General features: G+C 34.9%; 1 protein-coding gene across 2 annotated transcripts; it reads right to left on the reverse strand.

Annotated features, from left to right (window-relative positions):
* On the reverse strand, nucleotides 5,396–22,358 carry LOC109850139 (general transcription factor 3C polypeptide 5-like). 2 transcript variants are annotated; one of them, XM_020420077.1, is made up of 14 exons: nucleotides 22,099–22,358; nucleotides 20,527–20,728; nucleotides 20,140–20,256; nucleotides 19,974–20,046; nucleotides 19,665–19,731; nucleotides 18,814–18,856; nucleotides 18,022–18,193; nucleotides 17,761–17,859; nucleotides 16,092–16,160; nucleotides 7,021–7,159; nucleotides 6,650–6,848; nucleotides 6,388–6,560; nucleotides 6,242–6,281; nucleotides 5,396–5,715 (listed from the first exon to the last, which is right to left on the reverse strand). In XM_020420077.1, the coding sequence occupies exons 1-14, from the start codon at nucleotides 22,273–22,275 to the stop codon at nucleotides 5,540–5,542; spliced, it is 1,746 nt and encodes a 581-aa protein (XP_020275666.1). In that variant the 5' UTR covers nucleotides 22,276–22,358; the 3' UTR covers nucleotides 5,396–5,539. The 2 variants fall into 2 exon arrangements, with proteins under 2 accessions (XP_020275666.1, XP_020275664.1); XM_020420075.1 differs by lacking the exon at nucleotides 22,099–22,358 and adding an exon at nucleotides 20,811–21,070.

A 22,574-nucleotide genomic window follows, 5' to 3' on the forward strand; every position in this document is an offset into this window, starting at 1 on the left:
TATGACCCCCCCCCCACCAAAAAAAAATAATAATAATAAAAAAACCCAAAAAAAAAAGAAAGAAAAAGACGGAAAGAAGGAAAAATTGTCCCAGGCCCCAAAAGTGGAACTCCGTGTGACGAGCACCCCTCTGTACTTGCCCCATGGGACATAGCCCCAAATACGCATATAGTTTGCGACGAGGCCCCCGAATTGACTCTTTTCAGAAAAAGCCAGCGGCAAGTTACTATCTTCCCTGATGTGACTGAGCTGGTTAACGTGCCCCCCCTGAACAATACCTCTCCGCTCTTTCTTCTCTCTTCCACCTAGCACGTCAGCAAAGAATCCTCTTCTTCTTCCTAATTCTGTTAGCAATTTCAACGTTCTAAGGGTTTTCGCCAGAAAAAATGTCGTCGTCTACCGAAAGAATCAGTATAACGACGACAGAGCTCGGGCACCGACCATCCAGCAGTTGAAGGAAAGGCGCTTCGATCGGCGGCCGGCTCCAGCCAGCACGTAGAAGCTACGGATAAAGCTACGAGAAACCTAATCCAAATTCAAAACAGGCATTCACCAATGGCGAGGACCAAAAGGAGGACAGACAATGAGCTGGTCGTCACCAACGAACCCCCTCAAAAAAACAGTAAGTGTATGTATACCTCAGCGAACAGACAATGCCAAAACCCAATCTTGTTATCTAGGCTTATGTATATATGCGAAAGAGACAATCTGCAGATAAACCCAAATTTTCTAGGCTCTTGTCCAAGTATTCTAATTGATACAACGTTAGATCTAGTTAAAGTCCAATGTTAGTTCTAATATGATCCAATGTATGTTCTATCATATTACGTGTTAGCCTTTTGTTCACGTAGTCTAGGTCTAATTTGTCATATGTCTATTGAACGGTACAAATTCCGAAAATTTATTGCAGGAAAAAATTGCTTCTAACAGGCCATCTCCAGCAGAAACACTAAGTCAGTTAACGGCAATAATCGGAGGCATTGCGGATTTATGAAGCGCCTTGTCCCGAAACATCCGTCGTGGCCTAGGATGCACATACCGTTCTATATTTCAGCACTACATTTGTGGCTCCTGCGCGCTGATCGGGCCCACCTTGAGCTGACTGCTGAGCTTTTTCGGACTAGAGATAATAACCACCTTTGTTATACCGTGATTCAAAAAGTCGGTAATGAAAGTTAGTTTGTCATGCAATGGTCCAAAACCCCTTATTTCCCACTATGGGAGATCCTTTGGGGCAAAGTACAAGGGGGCTAGTCACACGAAGTTCCCACTTTTGGGGCCTGGACACATTTTTCCCAAGAAAGAAAGAAAGAAAAGTATTTGCGCGAATAGACTCCTTGATTGATAATACGTGGGGCGTGTTTGCATAAATAGAGCTAAAGGAGATCTATTTACAACTGAGTGATAGTACATGGATCTGTTCGCAATTAACCCTTAAAATATGACTAATTAAATAGTTTAAACTAAAATGAGTTGAGCTAGCCTATTATTTACAGTATCAAATCTGTGAAAACTATCAACCCAATTTTAAAATTTAGGACCCAAAAATAAAATTCCAAATCTATGGATGTGATGTTATATGAACTAAGAAATCATCCTATTGCTGTCAATAGACCCTTAGAAAGAACTCTGTCAAACCCCACCTAATCCAGCTTAACCAACAGGGAAAGGGACAAGAGAAAAAAAAAGAATCGGTAATCAATTATTCATCATTTGTTTAGTTTTTAATAGAGGATAGATTCAACAATGTTTTAAATTAATTTGAAAGGGCAGCTCAACTCTGTTAGGACTATCCAGTTTGCGGATGATATCATCATCTTTTCTAGGGCCACCACCTCTGATATGGTCACTCTTAAAACCATTCTCTCCATTTTTGCAAATATTTCAGGCCTCGGTGTTAACACCCTCAAATCAAATCTTTTTTACCTTGGGAAAACTCCCCAGAAAGGCAGAATGTTAGCAGATATCCTCAAATGTTCTGTAGGCTCTCTCCCGTTCTCATACTTGGGCCTCCCCCTCAAAAGAGGCTCTCTCTCTAAAAGAGAGTGGCAACCACTTCTTGAATCTTTCAAAAAGAAGCTTTCACTATGGAAAAACAAATCCCTCTCCATTGGAGGAAGGTTAACTCTTCTAAACTCCGTTCTATCTTCTCTCCCCCTCTACTATATGTCCTTTTTCAAGCTGCCACAGTGGCTAATTAAGGCCATAGATAAAATTAGAAGAAATTTTCTTTGGAATGGTAGCCACTCTCATTCAAGTACCAAATGCCTTATCAAATAGGAGAAAGTCTGTAAGTCTAAGGCTGAAGGAGGCCTTGGGGTCATAGATACTGAAAACTTCAACAAAGCTCTTCTTTCTAAATGGTTATGGAGAATTTTCGATAGAAATTCCCTCATAAGCAAAGTGTTTTTCTCAGTTTACTCAAAAGAAGAGTCTAATCCTTTTGCTCACCCTCCAAAGAGTTCGGCTTCAAGGTTCTTCCAAGACCTATCCTCCATCAAATCCACCTTCTTCAGCCTGGTCAAATGGAATATTGGGAATGGCAGAACTAGCAGTTTTTGGCATGATAAATGGATTGCGACAAACTCCCTCTGCAGTCTATTTCCAAAAGCATATCATCTAGCTCTCTCTCAGAACTGCTGCATCAGAACTCAAGGCAGAACACTTAACAATGTTTGGCATTGGCATCCCCTTATCAGAAGAGGAATTTCACACTCAGAAAGGTTAGACATTAATCTCCTTCTTGATCTTTTAGCATCATCCAACCTCAGTATCTCCTCTTCTCCGGATGAGATTTGGTGGCCGCTCCTTCCATCGGGGGTTTACTCAGTTAAATCCTTCTACTCCTTTGTCAACTCCGGGGGCATTAAATCAAAATTCTTTAGTATGATCTGGAAATCAGCCATTCCAATCATGGTTAAAGTCCTGTTTTGGATCATCTCCAACAAGAAGTTGAACACGAAGGCTAATCTGATCCTTAAGGGCTGGACAGGAGACCCGAGATGCTCTTTCTGCCTATCTGGTGTAGAATCTCATGACCATCTTTTTATTAATTGCTCTTTTGCTCGCGCCATATGGTCCTCCATCTTCCCCTCTCTTCCCACAGACTGTTGGCCTAAGACTATGGATGAGCTGTTTGTATTCCACAAATCTCCAAACCTCTGCACGGATATTAAATCTATCTGGAAGATTCTGTTGCCCTGCACTTGTTGGTGGATCTGGTTCAGTAGAAACATTCTTATTTTTAAGGATAGCCAATCTAATCCAACTCACATTGCTTCTAATATTGGGAGATATACATTATTGTGGGCAGGTGCCGAAAAGGAGAGAAGGGCCAGGAGTCTTCGAAGGGCTGCATCAAACATCGGTCTACAGGAGCTTGCTAATAAGAATGCTGATGCCTCTGGGGACTACTTCTCCCCAAGTCCTCCAACTCACGTTTCACCATAAAATCGCTGGATATGGTTACTTTCCTTTGTGTGGGAAAATCTGATGTTGTTTTCTTTCCTTAACTAAGTCGTCATGTCTCCTAGTATGCTACTATCATCTCTTGTATGTAAGTATGTAACATGAGCCTCTAGCTGTAGTATCATGGTGGGTTCAGCATGGTAGGTGACGACATAGGTCCGCTCCCTATCTGCTTCACTCTCTGCGATTCTCCACCTAGTTGGTTGTCTTATCTGTTATGTTTGGTTTTTAATAATATCCTCATATGAGCAGGGCCTTAACCCTGCTTTTTCAGCTCAAAAAAAAAACAATGCTTTAAAACTTTTTTTGCCATGAAAAAAAGTTTAATTTATTTGGATAGGAGATCAAGCTTATGTGGATATGGTTAAATTGAATGAAGCAAACAATTTGAGGGAAATTAACAAAATCCTTCTTCACAAGTACATTTAAAGAGTGTAAAATATTGCTAGACTACAACCTTGGTTTGATCAAGTTTCAGCAATTTTGGCAATGAAGCTACTTTCAGTAAAGTAGTTTTATCTCCTTAATAATCGAAATTTAAGCGACAGTTTGTCCGCATCCAAAATGAGTAGAACCTATACAGGCCTGCTCACACTTAAATATTCAACAATACGCATTTAGCTAGGCCTGTCCATCCGGGCCGGGCCGGGCAAAACCGGAGCCCGGACCCGGGTACCCCGGGCCGGGCAAAACCGGAGCCCGGACCCGGGTACCTCGGGCCGGGTTTCGGGCGCGGCCGCGTGTTTTTTTATCAAATTTTTTTAATTTTATTTAATTATAAAAAACAAAAAATTTAATAAAAAATAATAATTTTATTAATCACTTAAAATGACATTAAATTATAAATAAAAAATTATAAAAATAAATTCTTTATTAATAATTAATAATTTATTATAAATTACAAGTATAAATTTATTTGGAATTCATCGCATCACAATAAGATAAGTACATCCCAACTAGGTTTTTTTAAATTTCTTTTCTTTTCTTTTTTTATAAAAATTACTAAAAATTAGTTTAATATTATTATTTTTATAATTATGTTATTAGTATATACTTACAAATTATTATGGTAACTATATATTATAATATACATATATATATGTAAATATATTCTATATTTTATAGTTATAACTTGAGAGAGAAAGAATCGCATAAGTAGCCGTTGCCGTTGGGCCAATGGGGAAGAAGTAACCGTTGTAATATACTATACTTATATATACTATATACTAAGAGAGAGAGTATACACACACACATATTATACATATATAAAGAGAGGTATACTTATATAAGAGGGAGTATACATATATATAGAGAGAGTATACTTATATATACTAAGAGAGAGTATATTAGTATATATATTAATACACACATATATAATATATTATACAATATATAAGAGAGTGTATACTTATATATACTTATATAATAGAGAATACATATATAAGAGAGAGTATACTTATACGTACATATAACTTAAGAGAAGAGTATATACATAACATACCATACATACATTATACATATATTAGAGTAGAGAGTATTCTTGTATATACTTATATAAGCAAGAAAGTATACTTATATACTTTATTACTATAATATACTTCTATATAAGAGAGAGGTTATACTTATATATACTTATATACTAAGAGAGAGTTATATATATCACAACATATGACATATTATACATATATAGAAATATATTATATATACATATATTATACATATTATATATATATTTATATATACATATATAATACATATAAAAAAATAAAAAAAATAAAAAAGTAAAAAAATTCACTATTCCGGGCCGAGCCCGGGCTTTTTGGACACCCCTATATTTAGCATAATAGAAAACACAAGAAGACCACCATAACATCTTTTGGAATTAAAATACCACCTGCAAAGATAGCTTTGTTTGTTACTTGTAATCTATACTAATAAAAACTCGATAACTTTAAATTGACTTGGCCATAATTTTACATGGTACAAACTATACGTACTTTTGGAATCTGTTAACTTGATATCAGGTTTCATACATTAAATTTATTACAGTAAACTTTTCTTCCAGGTATTGCTAATAGACATAATCATCGTCATCGCTGTCATGTTCATAAATTTGAAATTCACCATCACTAACATCAGCATTCTGAACCTCTTTGTTGGATGTTGAATCATTTCCATCCTTGCTAAATGGAAACTCTCGCAGGAGGTCCTGAAGGTAATCATTGACAACTGGATCCCCAGCTTGGTCTGCTCAAGTTAATAGGAAACGTTTTTCATATTCTTTAAAATGAAAATGCAAATATATTTAATGAGCTATAAGCTTGAGATTTGCAGAAGAAGCATAAGACAACTCTTTGTATGAACTTCATGTGACCAATTATAATATATAGTAAAAACTGATCATAATACTCTAAATAGTCTTTTACTTCATTTCACCTTATCAAAGTTGAGACTATGTTTCTTTTCTATTACGAATCAACGAGATCAATATACTCGAATTTTCACTGTCTTCAAATTAGATAGCAAATCTATGAAGCTAAGCAATTGTTAAATTGCACCTAACTTAATGCATATAAATGTGAAGTGTTTCAGCAAACAATTCTCAATGAACTACCTTTTGCTATATTAAAAGATTAATTACTACATAAAACCAATAAGCAGAAATAATGGGTTTATTTCCATGATGATAACAATTGAAACAAAGTTAGACTAACTAAGGAATTGACAAATTGAAAGTAAACTATATATATGAAGTAACAACATCTAAGGATACGAGAACCAGTCTCAAGGGAGAAACGGCCATCATCACCTGCCTATAACAAAGAGCAAATTGAGTTATTTAACCAACTATTATCTGAGCAATACACTAATCATGAACGAGTACAGTAAGAAGTTTAAATTCAAAATGGCACTAATTACCATGGCTTGAGATTCATATTCGGCAAATTCATCTTCCTCTTCCTCCTCTTCCTCTTCCTCTTCCTCTTCTTGATCATTTTCAATTTCTCTGTTATTAGTCCCATCTTGACCCGACATCTGATGCTCTGTGCCACCAGATTCAGCAAATGCAGTTTCAGTAGACATATTGGATCCTGCAGATGACAGAATTATGTAACTAATCTATCCATTGAGTAGCCACGAACTATGGAAATAAAAATAAAGGTAAAATAAAGTTGAATACCTTTGTTGGGATTTTGGTGCTTAGTTGCAGACTTCCTAATTCTGCCAAGAACTTCCAGTTTCTTTAGTTTTTCAAATTCTCCAGAAATACATTGCAACAAGACTTCAGCACCTTCTCTAGGGCAAAGGGAGATAAACCTCATGCTTACACGCAATCTCAAAGTTCTAAGAAGAGTGTCAGAGAACCATCCTCTGGAGCGCTGCATATTGACTGGTTAGTTAAATAAATCATGGGTTTCTACCAGAGTCTCATGAACTTTTATCTATCTTATTACTGCAATTAATATTCTCTCTAAAAGGATTAGAATATGTCAGGCGATTAAAAGCATTTGCAGTTGGCAATGATTTTTAAGGAAAAACGAGAGAACTTACGGTGCAAGTTGTCTGATATGTGGGTTTTTGAATGGCATCTTGTATGAAGTCATCATTAAGTTCAAAGAATTGCAAGCAAGTAAAATTTTTCCAGGGAAATACTCGAAACTGACATATGTTCTTCCATGTTTGCTTTGACCTATAATTGAGATGATAGAATTCAAGTGAATTATTGACAGTAAAAACACTATGTGAGTAGATAATTAACTTAGACTAAACAGTGATTACAGTATAATTGCATACAAAATGCTTGAAGTATCCAGACTCAAAGTAATATACCAAAGCTATAGAAGAAAATCATCAGGACCCAAAAGTCTTAAATAATAAAAACAATAATAAAGTTCTCCTCCCAACTTATTCACCATATTGCCACTTAGTGCTTAATGTTCTCTTCATTTGATTTCTTACGCTACACGTATCTTGGAACCAAAAAGATGGCAGAAGTATTAGAATGTCATTTTAAATAACAGTGAAACTGTAGCCCCGCTTATCTGGCAGCAGCTACAAGAATTCTGTCACTTAGTTCCATAATGTGCTATTACCATATTTCAAAATAACTATCTGATCTTTATACTGCCTCAAGACTACATTCCATTTGTGAGCATATTTGGGGAGGGGTTCCCGACTTTACCAAATACATATCTGACTAGATCGTGTATTTAGATTTGTGTATCTTATAAAAACAAGGACAGCTAGTACACCATTGTGTTTTTTCATATTGCATGCTATTATTGCTATGCAACTGGCCAATGGTAGATCACATAAAAATTGTTGACATACTGTGAAGATAGGTGCTGATTTTATGTCATGTATTCACAATACTATTTTGCCTTATGGTATTCTGATACTTTGTTGCTCGTGTTATATTCTTAGCATTAATGCGCTCAAACGAGGCTTAAGAGGAGATCAATTCCGGTCAATGGCTTAAGATAAGGCTTATAATAATTCTAGTTTGAGATGGAGCTTGAGGTTCTTGTTTAAAAGAAGCTTGAAACTTGTGTAATCCATAAATTAGTTTTTATTGAATATAAACAAAGGTCCCTCCCATAAGTGACCTAGACGCTGGGGCTTGGGGCCTTGGCTCAAAGGCCAATGGTTGATATATGTTTATGGCATGCATACTCCCAATGTCTAATTATTACGTATTGCAAGACTTGTACTACATTTCACCTGGGACTGGAACTTTTGTGTGTATTTCTAGGGGGGGTGTTACTTGGCTCGTACTAAACCAAGGTTCCTTGCACCAAAAGGAAAAACAAAAACAAAAACAAAAACAAAAACAAAGGTGAAATTTTGCTGCAATTAGATACCTTGAATCCTCTAAGGAGAAAACATCGGTGGTGCAAGATAGATTAGCCACATGTTCAATAGATAAAAAAAATTAGATAGTGAAACATAATCAGACCTAAGACTCCAACAGGGTAATTTTTCTTTTGGGCAACATCATTTAGGGGACCCCTACTGCAATAGGAAATACTACCAGTATGCTAGTTATTGTATAAATAACATAATAAAATATTTGCAGACACATCTAGAAATATAACGTTATGTATGAAAATAGACAGAAGACAAGGATAACTACGCAATTTCCTTAAAATAGAGGAATGCTAAAAACCCAATCAGGAAAGACGTCCTGTCTTCCAAAAAAAGTTGCGCTGACCAAACTACAAAATTTTAGTTATTTTTATTGGTCGTCTCTGTTGGCCTTCTTGTTTTGATAATGTTTAATAAACAATTTACTTCTAATGTTATTTGTCTAGTGTTTATATAATTCTATTTATTGTAGACAAACAACATGTTGGAGGTTGGATGAATTGCGTCATAACGATCATATCAAATGGAGGTTGGTGGAATAGTGGTTGAAGTCTTGTAATTTAAGTTAAAGATTCAAGTTCAAGCTTAATCCGCGAGTGTACCAAGATAGAGCTTCGTTGAAGATCACAAGCTTGGGTATATTTAGTTTAGGTTTATATTATATGTGTTAGTACTTTAAGCTCAATCATATACACACATACACGTTTTGGTTTTGTATATATATAGTTATATATATACATATATGTTTTGGTTTGATAGGTTTCAAGTTTTACTATGAAACAATTGAATACAATTGGAAAACATATTTTTGTTTCATACTTATATGCATTTATATGATTTTATCAATATCAATTTTATAATTTTTATTTAGTTCCATGAAATTATGTTTTAGTGTATTATATGTATATTTTGATAAAATACTATATTCATTGTTTATAGACTTCATAACAATAGTTTACATCTTCTATTAAGTCTACAAAATCATTTTGTATTGTTTCAAAACATGGTTTAGTCAAAATATCAAAATTCATATGTTTACATTTTCATGTTTTGGACTATTTTGTAAAATGATGATATTTTTTATTTGGGATGCCCTTTTTAAAAACCAGTCTTTGTAGCATGTTTATTATCATGTCTACAATCATTCCCCAAAGTTTTATATTTTTTTAGAATTTATTTGATATTTTTAAATAGGGTTTTAAAATCAGAAAATTAACTTTCAAACCTGTTTTCTCATATGTCAGTTTACGGTCGACCGCCACCGTCGACCGCGCCTTTGATTTTCCCTGCGGAGCCATCAGCAACTTTTGCAGTCGACCACCACGGTCGACCGTCCAACTTTCTGAAAATTTCTCAGGCTCGAAAGTGGCTCGCGGTCGACCGCGAGAATTTCACGGTCGATCGACGTTCACCCCAACGGTCATTTTTGTACAGAATCTGATTTCCGATTCTGTGGGTTTTTTGGTCTTTTGTTTGGGGTTTTTGACTGAGGTTTTGGGAGGCTATAAATACCCCATTGATCTCAGTTCTTAAAAAAAACAAGAGTGTTTTAAAACAAGTTTAAAGAGTTTTAAACAAAGGGTTAAGTTTGGTTTAAGTTTGTTTAAGAAGCTTTTAAGCATTTGGAAGTTTGAGTTTGTGAAATCAATTTCACAAGAGCTTAAAGAGATCATCTATTGGTGTTTGGGCATCCAACTATTCTCCCTCTATCACTTGATCTATTGAGAAGTTTTCTAAACTCTATTTCTAGCTTTACATCTATTTGTTTGTTTATCATTTTATTAAAACTAATTTTATATTGAGTTTAGATTTAATTAATCTCATTGTTACACACACCCACATTGAGCTTTTAGTATTTACATACATAGTATATTTGGGTTGGTGAGAGATTGTAACATTGAGTTGTGTTTTAATTGAGTTCTCATCCATATTAGAGAACAATCATTTATTGTATTGTGTTTATTGTGAGATTCACTTTATAATACACTTGTATACCAAGAGAAGTATGTGGCGAGAGTCGGGGATTGTCCCAAGAGGAGTGACGTCGGTTGACGAACCTAGGGAGGTTGTATCCGAGCACTTGAGAGAGACACGTCTAGTTCCAACACTTGAGATGGTGTAGAGTGAGATTGCAAGAGTGTTGATTGTAGAGTTTTCGATAAACTAGAAAACCGAGTGTGAGGTGTAAACGTTGTTCGGATAAGCGTAGAAAACCAGGTTGTGATAGTGGATTTCTCCCCGGGAGTGGGGAGCGAAGACGTAGGACGGAAGGTCCTAATTCCGTGATCATATTGTGTGTTTGCATTGTTTATTTGCACACTATCACTCTTGTTTTGTTTATGTTTATTTCACCATTGTGTTAATTTGTATATCCTTACATATATCTCATAGTATATCTCATTGCTAGGATATATCTCTTTGTTCATATTGCTTATCCTAGCTCATATATCTTATTGTATTTCACACTTGCTAGGATAACTTGTTATTAGTTTTAATTGGCATAAAATCGGATTAGATTAGCATAAGACCCTAATCACCCCCCTCTAGGGTCTAACAATTGGTATCAGAGCTTGGTGCTCTTTGATTTAAGGTCTAATCACCTTGAGTTAAAGATCCAAATTATCTTATTTGTGCTAATCTAGTTATGATTGCTTTTGTCTTGCTTGCATATATTCACATCATGAATATAAATGTATTTCGTTTAGGCTATAATCCAAATATTGCTCCAAAATATTAAAATTTCCCTTATGCTCAATGGTGCTCTAAATTTAAAATATTTGTTGAATCTAGAAATATCGACTTATGGGAAGTTATTGATTGTGCTTATATTGTACCCACATTGGAGAAATCCAAGTGGAGCAATCATGATAAGAAAATATTTACAATGAACAAGTTAATGTTAGAACTCTTGCATAATGCTTTTGAATCATGTATTTCTAACGAACTTGCTCATTTTGATAGTGCTTACATTTTATGAAAATTTATTGAAGCACATCAAGGAGACTTGGAGGAGATTCGACGCGTTTTGACAGAATCGACTTTAAGTAAGGTTGGAGCATCATCATCATGCATACGACCGCTAGACGATAGCCCTAACGAGGTATGCGATTCGGATTCCGAAAGTGAATTATCCATTAGCGAACTCGCTTGTGCATATGATAAATTAGCGCATGCCTACAAGAAATTACAAAATGATTTTATTGATCTTAAAAGCAAGCATGTAGAATTAAATTCTGATTATGAGTTGCTAGGTTTCAAATTTGATATCATTGCTAAGGAGAATGTTACACTTAAAGAAAATAATGATATATTGAATTTGGAAAATAAAATTTTGAGCTCATCTATTGCTAGTTTAACTCATGCAAATAAAGATGTCATGCTAGAAGTAGAATGCATTAGAAATGAATTTGATAACCATACATGCTCTACTTCTATTATCAATGATGTCATGCCTAATGTTGAGTTGAATCTTGTCAAAAATCGCATATCATCTTTAGATTCAACATTAACTTCATGTTTTGATAATCATAAGAAGCTTATGAATATGTGTGCCAAATCTGAGTCTAAATCATCCACTCATTATGCACACATATATAGCAAAGTTTATAAATGCACTATTTGTGGTCGTAAAGGCCATTTGTCTAAATTTTGCTATGATGCACATAAACCTACAAAATCAAATGTTCCTTGTGCATCTCATCAAGCCTCTTCATCACACACTCATGCACATGCACATAATGTTCATCATAAGCATGCTAGTGTGTATCAATGTAATTATTGTGGTCGGTTTGGCCATTTGGTAAAGTTTTACTTTGATTTGAAAAAGAATTTAAGTTTGCCAAATATTTCTAGTAAACCACATGTTTTAAAATGTGATGTTTGTGGTAAGTTTGGACACTTGGCGAAATTTTGCTTTGATTTACAAAATATTTCAAAATCGCAAGTTGTTCCAAAAGAACTATCTTTGTTTGATGATGTTTCTCATTTGCAAAATAATCTTAAAAGATCATCTATGTTTGCAAATGTTTCTCGTGCACAAGCTAATGGTCCACAAAAATAAATGGATCTCTTTCATTGCACAAATTACAATCGGAATGGTCATTTGAGTGATTACTGCTTTGACCATGTTAGTGCACCACATGTGTCCAAACGAGTTCATAATCCTAGGTCTTTGAGCTTAAATGATAGGGGTCATGTCCCTAAACCTTTTGGTACCAAGAATACTTGGGTACCAAAACAAATTTGATTTTAAACCAAGAATTTTAGTGTTTTTATTTTTTCTTTTTTTTTGGTTTTGAAAAATTATACTTTAAACTTTTGAACATGAAAACAATTTTTTTTATCAAATTCTTTTGTTTTCATGATTATTGATTTTGTTTTGATGAGAGGTTTGTGTTTATATAACCCTCCGGGTTTATTGGGTGTTTATTCTCAAATCTTGTTTACCGGGTGCTAAAATGTTTATATGGGTTGATATTAGCTCAAGAGCTAGATATGGTTGCCTCTCTCATTTGTGAAAATCAATGATGATTTGGTTTTATACTTTTAAAGATGATTTTTTTTTCATACTTCATGATTCTTGTATGTTTTGTAATCTTATTTTTGAACTATGAAAATTTTGTTTTGATTTGTTCTTTTGAATTCATTATATAGCACAAATAGATGATTCAAATTTTAAATATGCTTTATAATGTATTCATGTGGTTTGATCATGTTTTACAAAGAAAATTTCCTTTATTGATCAAACGTCACTTTTGGGTTTAAAATTTGATTTATGATTTTATTTGGTTAATTTGTTTTCATTTGAAAACTTTTTGCATGATTCTCATGTTCCTCTTCTTTTGATTTCATAAATCTATTTTTACATTATGTTTTTATAATTGTGTAATGAGACACTTCTTTCATAAATGATATATCTATATGTGTCCTCATTATCCTCTTGTATGTGAGTAATATTTAGCATATTTTTTATCTATGTTTGCTCACATGTTTTGTCATGATCTTTATTGCATTCACTCCATATGGCATTTTGATAGGGGGAACAATCCCCATATATATATATATATATATACTCACCCATGCATATTAATGGGGGAGCTTTCGCTCTCTTTCATCTATATGGTTTTCCCCTTTTTGATGTTGTCAAAGAGGAAGAAATATTGTGAGTATATTCTTTCTTGTTCATATGCATGATAATTATATTGTATATTCATTTCCCTTCATGCATATATCATTTTCATTTCCCTTCATGCATATATTATTTTTGTAAATTATTTATCATCATCAAAAAGGGGAAGATTGTTAGCCTTCTTGTTTTGATGATGTTTAACAAACAATTTACTTCTAATGTTGTTTATCTAGTTTTTGTATAATTCTATTTATTGTAGACAAACAACATGTTGGAGGTTGGATGAATTGCGTCATAACGATCATATCAAATGGAGGTTGGTGGAATAGTGGTTGAAGTCTTGTAATTCAAGTTAAAGATTCAAGTTCAAGTTTCATCCGCGAGTGTACCAAGATAGAGCTTCGTTGAAGATCACAAGCTTGGGTATATTTAGTTTAGGTTTATATTATGTGTGTTAGTACTTTAAGCTCAATCATATACACACATACACGTTTTGGTTTTGTATATATATAGTTATATATATACATATATGTTTTGGTTTGATAGGTTTCAAGTTTTACTATGAAACAATTGAATACAATTGGAAAATATATTTTTGTTTCATACTTATATGCATTTATATGATTTCATCAATATCAATTTTATTTAGTTCCATGAAATCATGTTTTAGTGTATTATATGTATATTTTGATAAAATACTATATTCATTGTTTGTAGACTTCATAATAATAGTTTACATCTTCTATTAAGTCTACAAAATCATTTTGTATTGTTTCAAAACATGGTTTAACCAAAATGTTAAAATTCATATGTTTATATTTTCATGTTTTGGACTATTTTGTAAAATAATGATATTTTTTATTTGGGAGGTCTTTTTTAAAAACCAGTCTTTGTAGCATATTTATTATCATGTCTACAATCATTCCCCAAAGTTTTACATTCTTTTTAGAATTTATTTGATATTTTTAAACAGGGTTTTAAAATCAGAAAATCAACTTTCAAACCTTTTTTCTCAAATGTCAGTTTACGGTCGACCGTCACGGTCGACCGCGTCTTTGATTTTCCATGCGGAGACATCAGTAACTTTCGCGGTGGACAGCCACGGTCGACCGTCAGCTCGAAAATTCCCACGATCGATCGTCCAACTTTCTGGAAATTTTTCAGGCTCGAAAGTGGCTCGCGATCAACCGCGAGAATTTCACGATCGACCGCCGTTCACCCCAACGATCATTTTTGTACAGAATCTGATTTACGATTCTGTGGGTTTTTTGATCTTTTGTTTGGGGTTTTTTGGCTGAGATTTTGGGAGGCTATAAATACTCTATTGATCTCAGTTCTTAAAAAAAACAACAAGAGAGTGTTTTAAAACAAGTTTAAAGATTTTTAAACAAAAGGTTAAGTTTGGTTTAAGTTTGTTTAAGAAGCTTTTAAGCATTTGGAAGTTTGAGTTTGTAAAATCAATTTCACAAGAGCTTGAGGAGATCATCTATTGGTGTTTGGGCATCCAACTATTTCTCCTTCTACCTCTTGATCTATTGAGAAGTTTTCTAAACTCTATTTCTAGCTTTACATCTATTTGTTTGTTTATCATTTTATTAAAGCTAGTTTTATATTGAGTTTAGATTTAATTAATCTCATTGTTACACACACCCACATTAAGCTTTTAGTATTTACATACATAGTATATTTGGGTTGGTGAGAGATTATAACATTGAGTTGTGTTTTAATTGGGTTCTCATCCATATTAGAGAACAATCATTTATTGTATTGTGCTTATTGTGAGATTCACTTTGTAATATACTTGTACACTGAGAGAAGTGTGTGGCGAGAGTCGGGGATCGTCCCAAGAGGAGTGGCGTCAGTTGACGATCCTAGGGAGAGGTTGTATCCGAACACTTGAGGGAGACACGTCTAGTTCCAACAATTGAGAGGGTGTAGAGTGGGATTGCAAGAGTGTTGATTGTAGAGTTTTCGGTAAACTAAAAAACCGAGTGTGAGGTATAAACGTTGTTCGGATAAGCGTAGAAAATCCGGTTGTGATAGTGGATTTCTCCCCGGGAGTGGGGAGCGGAGACGTAGGACGGAAGGTCCGAACTCCGTGATCATATTGTGTGTTTGCATTGTTTATTTGCACACTATCACTCTTGTTTTATTTATGTTTATTTCACCCTTGTGTTAATTTATATATCCTTGCATATATCTCATAGTATATCTCATTGCTAGGATATATCTTTGTTCATATTACTTATCCTAGCTCATATATCTTGTTGTATTTCACACTTGCTAGGATAACTTGTTATTAGTTTTAATTGGCATAAAATCGGATTAGATTAGCATAAGACCCTAATCACCCTCTCTCTAGGGTCTAACAGTCTCAAGGCTCAAACCCCGTGGAGGGGCCAATAGCTCTTAGAGTATCTTCCAAGCATGTAGAAATTCAAGCCATGACATGAATACTAAGGAAATAATAAAGCTAATAAGATAAATGGTCACCTAAATTAAATGTCCAAGGCATACAATTATGTAAGAGATCCCTGCCCTTTTATGCAGTAAATAAAATAGAATGATTGCCATGTGAAAGTATTGGTAATTTAGGATAGTACAAAAAACAAAATGAAATTGCACTCACCCAGCATCTGTATTTTCTTCACCAACACTTCTTAATTGTGATGGCACCCGAAAATCAATTTTTTGATATCTGTCCAAAAGCCACAATTTGAGACTGACAACATATCCATATAGTATTGGAATATTCAGAATTAGCAAAAGTACTAGTCAAAATGGTATTTGAAGAATAAAGCAACCAAATAAGTATGGAGTACTATGAAAGATCAAATAAGACCCTGATATAGCTGATATCAGAGGACAGAAGCATAGCACCAATATAGCCATGGAAATGCATGGATGAAGTCAACTTTAACATAATGGTAATTCTTGATAAGAAGCACATTATGGCTTTATGTGGCCACATAAAAGGCCACAGAAAACTTTGTGGTTGATATCTGTGCATTGAATAAGGATTATGCGCTTTAATTATGTGTAAACCACATAATCAATTGTATATGTTTATGCACCTGCATATCGAATAATAACAGTTATGTTTTTCCTTTCTTCTAAATCTGACCTATTACCCAATTTAACTAACTCGACTGAACCAATAAACCAATTAAATCCTAATACCAGATACCAGTCATTATCGTGGTTTAAATAGGCAATCCCGCTTTTCATTTCCTTTTTTCTCATAGAGCAGCAGTCTAGTGATGCAGTGAGGTGTGCAACAGGAAGAACTTTTTTTCAAACTTTTACCAACAAGTATACACACTATATTCTTTTGAGAATTTTGGCATCTTCCAGTGTGCCAAATCTTTGACAAACTACAATCTCCACCATGGACTAGTATTTTTTTTCAAAAAGTTAACAATATTAAAAATTAAATAGGAATTACGTAAAATAAATAGGATCATAATGACTCTTAACTTAATTTATTTTTATTTTATTTTCAAAATCCAAAGTAGAAATCCACCATGCTCAGCTCTCCATAGATTCATCCTTGGCACCAATCCTAATCCTTGCATAACAACCTCTGGACATGCCTCATTTAATTCATAATCCGACTCTACAAGTAAGTAATAGGATGATCTAAACACATCTAACACGATCTGCAAAATATCAGATTAATAGCACTGTCGTCAGTAACTTGATATTATCCCACCTTTGGCCTACAGAACTTATTGTTTAGACCATAATGACTCTTAACTTAATTTATTTTTATTTTCTTTTCAAAATCCAAAGTAGAAATCCACCATGCTCAGCTCTCCATAGATTCATCCTTGGCACCAATCCTAATCCTTGTATAACAACCTCTGGACATGCCTCATTTAATTCATAATCCGACTCTACAAGTAAGTAATAGGATGATCTAAACACATCTAATACGATCTGCAAAATATCAGATTAATAGCACTGTCGTCAGTAACTTGATATTATCCCACCTTTGGCCTACAGAACTTATTAACATCATTCATCTCTAGGTGGAACTGATAACATAATATCGTGTGGTGGTAACATGCCCTGACATGATGGCTTCAATTGTCGGGCACTTCAACAATAAGAATGCTCGTCTATTTTATCATGATCATACTATTTTGCACAAATATTTAATTTCAAAATAAATAGTGCTCAATTCTAAAATCAAGAAAATAATACAATCAATTTCAGTTTTAAATGATGAACAAAAATCAAATGTGACTTTGGGAAGAGATACAACAAAGAATAGTACACGTAACAGAAACTCTTACTTCCGTGACTCAGGATCTTTACGAGGATCATATCCTTTTTTGATCCAGAATCGAGCAAACGGTCCAGTAGAGAAATAGTAGCCGGTACGAAACAGCAACCTGAATATATTAATGCAACACTACGTCATTATCACACAAACCTTTCACTGGTCATATGAATACAAAGAAAGCTTCGCTTAAAAAATTGTTACAAATTTGAAATGTTCACTAGATATTTCAGAAGAAACACATAGAAAAGAAAATATGAGGACAAGAGAGAACCTCTTTAGCATGTGGTCAGTGACCTGTAGGCCATTCTCAAGCAACTCTTCATGGATTGACCGTCTTGGCCATATAGGTCGTACCTCGAACAATTTTGACACAGCTAACTGCAACTCCCACTCAGTTGTACCTATTGGAATTTTATCTTCCCAGTTCACTTTTCCAGGAACTTTTATGAAACTTAAGTTCCACAACAAATGAAAATTAAAAATACCTAAAAAAAAAAGGAAAACAACGCTTATATCATGAAGTAAATAGTACCCAGATGCGCCACAGAGGCATGTGAATCTATGAGTCTTCTGACGTAACTTAGCATTTCTGAAGTAATATTTGCTTACATAAGTAATTTCCTATACAAGCTCTGTCAAGGGTCATGACAGAGCCATCTCCTCTGATAAGATAGAAAGTTTTTGCAGAGTACATTTGAATATATTGATGCACTATTGGTCATTGGCTGGGGGTAAACTAATTGGTATCTCCAATAAAATTTTGTTGTTTAGAAATTCTCTTTTCCAGATTTAAAACAAAGAGATGCCATTTCCATGGGATCTGGTGCACCAAAGGGAACCTACACCAACAACGCATCAGCGTCTGTTCTAGTTGGGTTATCTATGTTCAGGTGAAAAAGAAGAGGAAAAACAAGAAGAAGAAGAAAGTAGCAATAGCACTAATAGTAACAGGCAATGCATAATAATTCCAAAAGCTATTTTTCTCTAACACACAGGACATTAAAATGATAGTTTACATTCTCACAGAAAAATAACAAAGAAAATAGTTTCACAGTAAGGATATTTTCAATGTCAAAATCAATAGCAAGGCACGGCTCAATGTCCATCTGAAATATAAATGATAAACGATTAGCAAGATGAAACTTAATAACTCTATTCTACCTGATGCATGTCAAATAAGTAAACTTGATATATCAAGTTCTGAACAAACAGAATGTCATTAAAATTTGATAGGAGAATATGAAACAGTAAAAATAAGGACTGAAATGTATATGGAAGCAATTTTCACAACATCCAATATAAAGCAAAATGCTGAATCAATTTTATTTTCCAGTTTTGCAGGCAGGATGGCACTATCAAGATTTGTTCATATAGTGTCAATTTTAATTATTCTATATCAATAACAGTACCAATACATCAGCCAAATCAGTATAACAGTGTTGCAATGATGTAATATTTCCTTGAAAGGGGTTAACTGTACAATGATAGCGCCATTATACAAAATTGGTGCAGTTTAAATCAAAGGTATTCAATTGATACTAATGGAAGTAGTATTCCACATGTTTCACTCAAGAATTGATCATGTGTAGAGCCCTTTACAATCAAATGGGGGGAATGGATCATACAGAAAGTTGATAGAGATAACTATTATTTTTACTTTTGTTTCTAAACTTGAAGAAGATTATTGGCTGCTTCACTAGTTCAGTAACGTATGTTTCGGTGTATATGATATAAAAGCACCACTCCCGCAAGTAACACATGCATATGTAAGCATTTAAAAATATGCTATCTTTATTTGTCTACGAAATGTACTTATAAAGTAGCATACAAAATGATAGAGTTAGATAAATATACTGAAAAGAATTAAGTCATAATGGGACTAAAGATCAAGAAATACAACAACAAGAACATTACCTCCCAGCGGTGTTCCACAACACTCTTCTGCAACTTTTTGGAGAATAAATTAGACGGTGGATTCAGCCTAAAAACAGAAAAAAGGAAGAATAATAAACTTTCAAGACACCAGCTATCAGCAAATTAGTCATATTCCAGATAGCACCTAACTTTGGAAGTGCAAAAGGGTGCCAATACATAGCAATCATAATAGTTCATTGTACTAGTATCTCTTAAATGTTTAAGTGCAATAAAATCAGAAAACCAGAGACATCTGCTAGTATCACTTGTTCAAATTTTATGCCAGACAAAAATTGGATAGCAACTCACACTATCTCCTCCGGAGTATTCTTCAGCGAGAATAGAGGTGGAACCAACATCATTACATCATCAGCTTCCTCTTCTATCAATGACAAAACATGTGTTTCGGTTATTAATCATTTAACAAATAAGACATTATAAAAATATTAGTTCTGCCATAGTATGACTACTCCACCCAAGTGCATGCGAGAGGCATCGCCTAAGTCAGTTTCCTCATCAATATCACAGCGTCCCCTCTTTCTCCTTGCTTCAGCAGCATGAACGGCCAGAACATGCTGGTAGTCCACCATACCTTCATCCAATAAACCAAGATAACTGACTAACACAAGCACTACAATAGCATTGGAGAATTTCTTGCTTCTAAAGTCAAAAATGTACTACGACCAATTAGATGAGTTTTGCATGTCTAAACAAATTTCAGTAATAAAAAAGACATAAAATGCCTTAAAGCTCAGAACTTTGAGATCTAAATAGGTTATCACATGGTAAACTACTAAAATGCATCATGAAAAATCTAAATATATTTTTTAAACACCATATGAAAAGAAAAGGTTAGCTTCACCTTCGAAATCATAAGCTTCGTTAACCCGAGCGACGACCTCAGCCGAAAGTTGCTCCTTCCCATCATTATCGGATTCAGGTCGGGTTTTGGAAATTTTAAGAACGAGACCCACAAAAGATCGGCGCTCTCCAAACGCAGGGTGACAGTGCGGATCCTCAGGTCGGAAACGGAGCTCCAATTGACCAGAATCCGAGCTCCGCACCTTAAAAAATTAAAAAAAACAGGTAAAACTTGGAGAAAGAAAGGGAATCCAGGGTTAGGGCATAATTCGTAGAGCCGATTACCTTCTCGACTTCGTGGATTCCGCCGAGAGTGTCGATGGCACGTGAGGTGGAGGAGGGGTAGCCGGGGTAGTTGACGGCGAAGAGTTCCGATTGAGGGAGGACGCCGGACACGGCGCCGTTAGTTATGACGGAGGAGGGAGGGTTTTGGACGGCGCCGTTATCTTCGTCAGGGTCCATGGAGGATCGAGCTGGGGAGCGAGGGTGTTACAGGGTTTAAGAGGGGCTAAAATATCAAGGCCTAAATACTCCCACCTCTAAATTGACCATAAATAAACTTCCGAAAGTGGTTTTTAAGCAAGAAAAGAAAATTAAGAGTTTTTTATATATACCTTTAAATTTTTCATTTTTTCTGATTCAACTCCTTAAAATTTAAAATTTGTAAAAAGAACTTTCTTGCTCCCTTTCCATCACCTTTTCCTTCATCCTTCTTGTATCTCTTTCATTCTTTTCTTTTCCCAATCCTCGCCATTTTCTTTCTTTTCTTTCACATATCCTCATTTCTAAGGAGATTGGTTTTTAATGATTGGAGGATAAAAGAGGAGTAGGAAGCAAAGAGGAAGAGAGAGTGCAAGAAAAGAAGAGACGAATGAGGTTAAGATTTGTGGTGGAACGTTTAATTTTAGGTGTTGGGAGCCGGTGAAGTAAGTAGGAAGAGAGAGTGAGTGAACGTAAGAGGAGAAGAAGGAAGAGGGAATGGAAGAGAGGAGGAAATGTTGGGGATTTGGGGCTGTTTGGTTGCACACTTTTTTAGAAAACTTTTCTCAAAACATCTGATAATGGCAAATTTGTAATTAAAAGTTTTCCAGAGATTTCTGTAAATTATGTTTGGTTCAACAAAAAATTTAGTATCTCAAATTGTAAATCCCTAAATACCAAACCCAAAATCTAATACATGAATAAATAATAACAGGAGATAACCTCATCTCAGAACTTAAATACCAGGTCATATCATAACCCATATAAGTGTCATGTCCAGCCTATGCAAGTATAGGTGTCAATTTCAAGGTCTAAACTGATGTCCAACACATGGATTAAAACTAGATTGTAGGCATATAAAATTGCTTATAGGTCCTTTAGCTCAGCTCGGCACAAACCGACGAACCAACGAGGCGACGAGATCGACGAATCGCATCAAGCGACGGAATGCATCCATACACGTGCGGGATCAAGCCAAGGGTTCGAAGAGTCAACGAGTCATCCAACCAAAGGCATACTCGGACGAATGACGATCGAATCAAGATCGGTTTCGGACTCCAACTCAGAGGGCATAATTCGTAGAGCCGATTACCTTCTCGACTTCGTGGATTCCGCCGAGAGTGTCGATGGCACGTGAGGTGGAGGAGGGGTAGCCGGGGTAGTTGACGGCGAAGAGTTCCGATTGAGGGAGGACGCCGGACACGGCGCCGTTAGTTATGACGGAGGAGGGAGGGTTTTGGACGGCGCCGTTATCTTCGTCAGGGTCCATGGAGGATCGAGCTGGGGAGCGAGGGTGTTACAGGGTTTAAGAGGGGCTAAAATATCAAGGCCTAAATACTCCCACCTCTAAATTGACCATAAATAAACTTCCGAAAGTGGTTTTTAAGCAAGAAAAGAAAATTAAGAGTTTTTTATATATACCTTTAAATTTTTCATTTTTTCTGATTCAACTCCTTAAAATTTAAAATTTGTAAAAAGAACTTTCTTGCTCCCTTTCCATCACCTTTTCCTTCATCCTTCTTGTATCTCTTTCATTCTTTTCTTTTCCCAATCCTCGCCATTTTCTTT

This window comes from Asparagus officinalis, chromosome 1, assembly GCF_001876935.1.
Source record: "Asparagus officinalis chromosome 1, Aspof.V1, whole genome shotgun sequence".
Taxonomy (NCBI): Eukaryota; Viridiplantae; Streptophyta; class Magnoliopsida; order Asparagales; family Asparagaceae; genus Asparagus; species Asparagus officinalis.